This window comes from Nansenia antarctica, assembly GCF_963989245.1.
Source record: "Nansenia antarctica genome assembly, chromosome: 6".
NCBI classification, from domain to species: domain Eukaryota; kingdom Metazoa; phylum Chordata; class Actinopteri; order Argentiniformes; family Microstomatidae; genus Nansenia; species Nansenia antarctica.
Genome location: NC_137676.1, coordinates 50,940,471 through 50,948,654, shown reverse-complemented (window position 1 = coordinate 50,948,654; position 8,184 = coordinate 50,940,471). Strand labels below are relative to the sequence as shown.

The following is an 8,184-nucleotide window of genomic DNA, read 5'->3' as shown; positions in this document are numbered from 1 at the left end:
GAAGCTGCTGGCTGTCCCTGCCACCTCAGGGGGCTTCGACCGCCTCTACCCCATGGCCTCTTGCATCGTCAGGGCCAAGAGGAGCCGGCTGCCCCCCCACACCACGGAGAGACTGCTGCTGTACAGGGAGTCCCTCAAGGGTAGGGAGGGGAAGGAGGAGAAGGAGGGGAGGAAGTCGAATGGCTCAGCAAAACGGGATGTGCTGAAATGAATAATACCTCAGATGTAATTTTATTTTTATTTTTTTTAAGTAACTGATGTTTATCGATTTAATTAATTTTGGTATAAAAAAGTGGAGAGAATGTTCTAGACTGCCTTGTCGGATAATGGACCACATGGCAAGATTGCCTACTGTCGGTCTCATTTTCAAGTGTGCCTTGGTTACAGAAAAATAAATAAACACCTCATTACATTCCATTGACAATACATTTACATACAGTTTTATAACAACAACAACCCTCCATCAAGAATTCGGTAAACATGTTTCTGAAATGGCCCAGTGAAAGTCATTAAGTCTCATTTTACACTGCAAGTCATTCCATGCCCTAGGAGCACAGTAACTAAAGGCAGTTTCAACCAGCTCAGAGACATGGGACCTCAAGGTCTGACCAGTCTGGCTGCATCTGATAAGTGGAATAAACTCTCTGAATAATAAATGCAATCAAATCTGTTCTGTACTATACATACACTCACCAAACATTTTATTAGGAACACCTGAACACCTTCTCATTCTTTCAGGTGGTGTAATGGTGTGCGGCTTCAATCAATCATCGCTTGAAGTTGAATGCCACAGCCTATTTGAGTATTGTTGCTGGTCATGTGCATCCCTTCATGGCCACAATGTAGGCCTACCCATCTTCTAATGGTTACTTACAGCATAATAATGTACCATGTCACAAAGCAAAAGTAACATCAAAAAACATTCACCCTCAAACAGCAATGAGACAAAACAAATGCAAGGAATGTAGTAACATTCCCTGGAGAAAGGTCAAGTAGGTATAAATAGATTACAGTTAATTAATGATCAATAATCTGACAACAGTCTACCAGAGCGTATCCACCGTCGCTGCTTTCAACCGACAGAGGGCGCTTGACTAGACTCGCACCCTGCAAAACGGGAGTTCACTTCCTGGAAGGTTCAGCCAACCATTGGCTGAGAGCCCTACGTCACATGAAAATAGTAGTGCACTTTTTACAGTGCGCTTACACAAAAAAAGTGATGTAACAGTGAATAATATTGAAACACACGCTGGAGGTTGTGCAATAACAAACAAAGAGATCACATCGCAAAGGTAAATTAACTAACGGTTAATTTTGTTGCTCACAAAATCTGACGTGTTGCACACTGGCTGTATATTTTGTCGGAGCAGGTTATGAAAAGCTGAAATGAAGGAGGTTTTTTTTGATTGATTGAAAACTTTATTAGAAGATTTGCAGAAGTAGGTACATGAAAGTACATATTACATACAAGGTCAACTAACAGGATAAAAACCCAAGAAAGCCACTGGCTTATTTCAATTGGGGTCCTTGATTCTCAATTCATCGTTACATGTAAGACAGACAAAAAAAACTAGTACTATCTACAAGATAATACAGACAAATAACTAGTACTATCTACAAGATAAACATACATCCATCATGGGAAGAACAATACAACAAAACATAAGGTATGTACAGCGGGTAGGACAGGTGGGGACATACACCACAGGTGGGGGCGGGGGACAAAACACAAAGTATGTACAGTGGGTAGTTCTGGTCTCATCTTCGATTACAATCACACCTAAATGTATAAAGTGGTTTCATTTTCAGTCAGTCAGTCAGTAGGACAACATAACAAGTAGGCTACATTCCCCATTAACTCCACAGTTATTACAAGAATGGCCCAAGTGCCCAAAGTTGGTCTGACAGGAGGATTGGAGATATGCCGCATCCTGAACGGCATGTGGCAGGTGTCCGGTGCCCACGGCCCCGTTGACCAGCCCAAAGCAGGTACACTCTGGCTGGCTACTACTTGGCCTGGGTGGGTAGCGGCTGTATTACTGTCATAGTTTGAAATGGTTTATATAAGGTGCAAATGATAAATTAGCTTTTTATTCTTCCTAAACTCTCATCTCTCACTCTCATCTCTTCTTTGCCCCACTCCAGTCCAGGCCATGCAAGCTTATGTTGACGCTGGCTTGACCACCTTTGACATGGCAGACATCTATGGACCAGCAGAGGAGATATACGGCCACTTCAACAGTCATGTATAAGATATAGTGCTGTAAATAACGTTCTGTACATACAGAAGCAGAAACAGATGTATTGCCAAGTAGGTTTTCACATACAAGGAATTTGCTTTGGTCTGGTGGTGCATAACAATAAACAAAGTCCGAGGACAAAAACAGACAAAACATCAAGTAAAAACTAAAAATAGAGATGAAAAGTATTTACAAGAATAGTGCAATGTGACATAAGAATAGTGCAGTGTGTTTGATGTCAGTGTCGGGTGAAGATAACAGTCAGTGTCAGTGGGGGTCCCGGGCCTCGTTAATGAGGCGAACTGCAGTAGGGAAGAAACTGTTTTTGTGTTGTGTGGTTTTGGTCATGATGGACCGCAGCCTCCTGCCAGAGGGGAATGATTCAAAGAGTTTGTGTCCAGGGCGGGAGGGGTACACAATACAAACCCACAGGTAATAAAGATGTGTAAGAACATATTATTATTATTATAGCAAATAATTATCCCATTACACACAAACCTCAGGTCATGCATGTATTTCACAGTACAATACTATTGATACGGAATACAAATATGTGTAGGGCGGACATTGATCTCTTGCGGTTGGTTGTTCCCAGGGTGCACACATCACAGGGTTTCTGCTTGATGTGTTCTGACAGTCTAATGGCATTGACCCCTGAATCATTCACATAGAAATATGTCTTCTGATAACACTTCCCCAATACACACACACACACACACGCGCACACACACACACACACACACACACACACACACATATACACATACTCTCTCTCTTTCTCCACACATCTGTGCCTCAGTCTTTCATGTGTTAAAGTGGAGTGTTTCCGTTAACCTCCTGTTTGAATAGGAGTAATAGTATGTAATGGAGTATGGCACACTTTACAAAATCAATGCAGTGTGGCACGCCTTACAAAATCGAAGATCTCAGACTGAAAAGTACATTTCAGCACTTACTTCTTTCCATTCAATTCAATACAGCTTTATTTGTATCTCATCAGGGGAAAACTGCATTACATAGAAAGAATGCATTGTGCATGTTCTAACATTATAATTTTATTTGTTCTATCTGTTTCAGTTGAATTCCAAATCATCTGGGGATTCTACCCCGGCTTTGCAGGGGTTGACCAAATGGGTGCCACTACCTGGCCCAATGGACCGCAAGGTGGGGCAGAGAGAGACTATACTGTACCACAGTGGAGGCTGGTAGAGGGAGAATGAATGATACCATTCCTCATTCTGTTCCATGCATTCCAATGAACCCATCCTCTGATTTCTACCTCCACTAGCCTCCATTGATGTATTCTCTCATTTGATATTTTACTGCATTCTGTTTGACTACTATCACCACACTTTTCTGTAAATTCTGTATGATATTTCACCCAGCCACCAACTAGCAGTTACAACCACTAGAGGGCAGTATGCCTCTTAAGAAGAGGGCAGCACTGAGATCTGTGAGGCAGACCTAAAGGCTCCTGCAATTGTAAAAATCGTTATAAATTATATGAGTGGGGATTTCAGTGTTAACCACAATCAACCATGTTCCCAGCCATGTCTAAAACCAAATTCATCCTGATTGAGCTGTTGAAACTGAAATTATTAATATCAAGCCTATTAATATCAGGAATAAGAACCACCTGAGCTCTATTGTCAAGTAGGCTGTCAGAGCTATAGTTGTCCAACAGACCCCCTTCTGGTCTTACGGAGAAAATGCAGGTCAAAGATGACAGTGAGGGGGGGTTGTTGGATACCTATAGCCAGCCTCCTTGTCTTGCTTCATTTGCACATGTAAACATGAACTTTACTTCAGTTATGTCCTCCATGATTGTTTCAAGTTTCAGAGTAAAATTCTTAGGCTTTGGTTCCTGACATTGCAGCACAAGACAATAAGGCAATAGGCATAAGTAAAGATTAGGGGTGTAACGGATCACCTAACTCACGGATCGGATCGTGTCACGGATTTTGAGTCACGGATCGGATCATTTTTCGGATCAACACAAAACATATATATTTTTTAATAAAAACAACATTTTCCTTGAATTCTGTAAAAACACCACTTTTAATGTGTGAAACAAAAAAACAACATTCAAGATGTCAAAACTGATATATATATCACATATATATATAACATCTATATATAACAACATATATATATATATATATAACGACATATATATAACATCACTGCTGCAAAGTAACAGAGTACTTTTTTTGTGTGTTTACACAATCACCCAGGCTGCTTAGCGGGTGATATGACGTGATATAATTGGGACAGAGATGAGTGAATGAATGTTGTTGTCAACTCAGTACACATGCAGAGAGTGAGAATAAAGCGCACATGATTGTTTTTCTACCGGTTACATTTGAATGAATGAATGGTCTTTATTGTCATTGCTACAGTACAGGTACCAAACAACGAAATTTAGGAGGGGTGGCTCCCCTGGTGTTAGGAAAGGGAATTTTTTTTTTTTTTTTTTTTTTTTTTTTTGTGCTATTGATCCGCGGTACACATGCGTTCCGAACCGTGGAGGGCGATCCGAACGGATCACGGATTATCCGTGATCCGTTACACCCCTAGTAAAGATTAACAATTTGACAATAGTACAGGACATAAGACATGTTACAATTAGCAGTACAAATAGTAAATAAAATAGATACATATTTAAGTTCAAGTAGTAAAGTGGCTGTGAGCTTAAGGTTTAGGTAGTCCGTATACATGGGGTGATAGTCAATTGTCTACAGTAAGCTTGTTTATGAGCCTGATCGCCTGGGGGAAGTAACTGTTGATTAGCGTCTGAGTTTTGGCCTTGAGGCTACGGAAGAGGCTTCGTCTTTTGGATGGCATTGGTTCTGATTTGTGACTCCACAGCTTCTGATTTGTGCTACGCAATTGTATATTGTATTTGTATATCGGATGTTTTCAATTGTGACTCCTGACTGCAAGCCAAGTTCCCTATCTGGGACAATAAACCAAACTAAAACTGAAACTGAGTTGTAATAATGCACTGTACCTCTGGGTCTGAACCTCTGGGTCTGTACCTCTGGGTCTGTACCTCTGGGTCTGTACCTCTGGGTCTGTACCTCTGGGTCTGTACCTCTGGGTCTGTACCTCTGGGTCTGTACCTCTGGGTCTGAACCTCTGGGTCTGTACCTCTGGGTCTGTACCTCTGGGTCTGTACCTCTGGGTCTGAACCTCTGGGTCTGTACCTCTGGGTCTGAACCTCTGGGTCTGTACCTCTGGGTCTGTACCTCTGGGTCTGTACCTCTGGGTCTGTACCTCTGGGTCTGTACCTCTGGGTCTGTAGGTGGTGGAGAAGGCCCTGCAGCGCTCCATGGCCCGTATGCAGGTAGACCGTCTGGACTGCGTCCAGTTCCACTGGTGGGACTACAGTGACCAGAGATACCTGGACGCCTTGGGGCACCTATCAGACCTGCAACAGGAGGGGCTCATACGTACGTGTTCTGATACCCACCTACCAGGGGAGGCTGGTGGAGGTAGAAATTGGAGAGCGAGCTCATTGTAATGCATGGAATTAGATGAGAATAAATGCGGCCAGCAGTGCTAGAGAAAGGAAGAAAACAAGTTATCTTCTTCTTCTTCTTCTTCTTCTCCTTCTCCTTCTCCTTCTCCTTCTTCTCCTTCTCCTTCTCCTTCTCCTTCTCCTTCTTCTTCTTCTTCTTCTTCTTATTATTATTATTTTATCCAAAGGTAATGTACAGTAAGGTGTTAGGGGTGAAGAAATCTGAGGAGGAGGAGCCCAGGTGTAGTCTACGTGGAAGATAGGTAGTGACTCTGGCCTCACTAAGTCTGTTTTGTGTAAAACGTACAAAAGAGATTCACCTTATAATTTTGTGAGTAAATGTTAATTGTAGAATGGGTTTATCTGTGTTGATAATGAACCATGCACCTTCAGGAGAGCTGGCCCTGACTAACTTTGACACTCAGAGGCTGGAGGAGATCACTGATAAAAGCATCCGTATCTCCAGCAACCAGGTACAGTGTTCACTCTCTCACTCTTTCTCTCTCACACACACACACACACACACACACACACACACACACACACACACACACACACACACACCACCTATAACAGTGTGTATTGATGTGTCCCCCAGGTGCAGTACTCCCTGATTGACCAGCGGCCTGCAGCCAAGATGGAGGAGTTCTGTCTGTCTCATGGTATCCAGCTCCTCACCTACGGAACCCTGGGTAAGGACAGGTCAAAGGTCACAGGAAATTAGGTCATTATGAACAAAGGACTAGTAAAAGGAGCTTTTTTGACACATTTACAGTTCCCTCTGCAAGTAATGGGACAGTGAAGAATTGTTTCTTCTTTTGGCTCTATACTCCAAAAGTTTGGATTATTTACTATGAGGTTAAAGTATAGATTATCAGCTTTTATTTGATGTTATTTGTGTACATATTGGTTTCACCATTTAGAAATGGCAACACTTTTTATACATAGTCGAAAAGTAAATGACCAAAAGTAATGGGACAGAATCTACAGTAGACACAAATACCATTAAATAAAAGCTGAGAATACATACTTTAACCTCATAGTAATTCTTTGATTTAAAATCCAAACTTTTGGAGTACAAAGCCAAAAGAAGAAAAAATGCTGTCCCACTGTCCCATTACTTAGGGAGGGCACTGTATGTCTGCTTTATTGTATGTTTGATAAAGCTTTGAGAATTTGAACTATGGCTCTGTGCTGAGGTGCAATTGAATGTTTTACCTCAGTGTGAATGACTCGTATAAAAACACACTTAGAGAGGTGACACAGTGATCTTGTCAGGCTGATTAGATCTAACTAACCCTAAACCTAACCCGAACAATTTTTAAATCCCCTATTAACATATATACTGTATATATATTTGTCAAGGTAACTACAATATGATTATTATTAGGAAAAGACTTAGTTATTTGTTAGCATTTTTCATGGTAATTCTTTCACGGTAATCTTTCCATTGGGGTGTAGTGATATAAAATGGTGGTATTCTAAGATGGCGTTGACTATACTGATGATTCCTTTCATTCTGTGTTTCCATCTATCCCTCTGTGTGTCCTTATCTTTACCCCTTCTTTCTGTCTCTCACTCTCTATGTCAACCCCCTCCTCCTTCTTTCTCCCTCCCTTGTACCATCTCCATCTCCTTTCTTTCTTTCTCACTCCCTGCCTCCTTCCCTCCCTTCTGCCCTCCCTCCACCCCCCTCCCTTTTCTACCTCTTTCCACCCCTCCCACCATCGCCATCTTTGTCCCGGTCTCCCCACTTTCTCTATCAACCCATTCTTTCTCACTCCCTGCCTTCTGCCCTCCCTTCTGCTCTTCTTCCTTTCTTCCACCTCCCCTCCATTTCTACCTTCTTCCACCCCCCCCCCCATCTCTCTCCCAGCCGGTGGTCTCCTCTCAGAGCGCTATCTTGGCAAGGCGGAGCCTAAAGGCCGGGCGGAGCTCTCCACTGCCTCCCTCAGCAAGTACAAGAATGTGATTGACAGCTGGGGTGGGTGGAGCCTGTTCCAAGAGCTGCTGGTTGCCTTGGACACGGTTGCCCGGGGACATGGCTGCTCCATCTCCAGCGTGGCGACTCGCTACATCCTGGAGCGCCCGGCGGTAGGCGGAGTCATCGTGGGCTGTCGCCTAGGCGTCGCCGGGGCGGAACACATTGAGGACAGCCTGCGCAGCTGTGGAGCGGAGCTACAGCTCACGCCACAGGACCTTAACGTCATCAGCGGCGTGCTGCAGCGCTCCAGAGATCTCATGAATCTGATTGGAGACTGTGGAGACGAGTACAGGCACTAGAGGAAGCTGGGAGGAAATGATGGATGTCTGCTAGGGGAGGAGGAAGAGGGGGAAGAGGAGGAGAATGAGAGGAGAGCTGGGAGGGGAGGATGATGGAGCTCTGCTAGGGGAGGAGGAGGAGAAGGAGGAGAAGAGGGGAGG

General features: G+C 43.4%; 1 protein-coding gene across 1 annotated transcript; it reads left to right on the top strand.

Annotated features, from left to right (window-relative positions):
* Positions 1-1,189: 1,189 nt before the first annotated feature.
* LOC308161056 (uncharacterized protein) lies at positions 1,190-8,067 on the top strand. The gene is made up of 8 exons (XM_080534998.1): positions 1,190-1,292; positions 1,867-1,989; positions 2,146-2,246; positions 3,318-3,404; positions 5,545-5,692; positions 6,154-6,233; positions 6,359-6,452; positions 7,637-8,067. Exons 2-8 carry the CDS (start codon positions 1,878-1,880, stop codon positions 8,041-8,043), a joined length of 1,029 nt encoding a protein of 342 aa, XP_080391124.1. The 5' UTR covers positions 1,190-1,292; positions 1,867-1,877; the 3' UTR covers positions 8,044-8,067.
* The last annotated feature ends 117 nt before the right edge of the window (positions 8,068-8,184 follow it).

Excerpts from the sequence above, each read along its gene's own strand:
- LOC308161056 (XM_080534998.1), top strand. The coding sequence starts at position 1,878 with ATGGCCCAAGTGCCCAAAGTTGGTCTGACAGGAGGATTGGAGATATGC. Across the intron at positions 2,247-3,317 it reads ACGGCCACTTCAACAGTCAT|TTGAATTCCAAATCATCTGG; the intron begins GTATAAGATATA and ends TATCTGTTTCAG. Across the intron at positions 5,693-6,153 it reads GCAACAGGAGGGGCTCATAC|GAGAGCTGGCCCTGACTAAC; the intron begins GTACGTGTTCTG and ends ATGCACCTTCAG.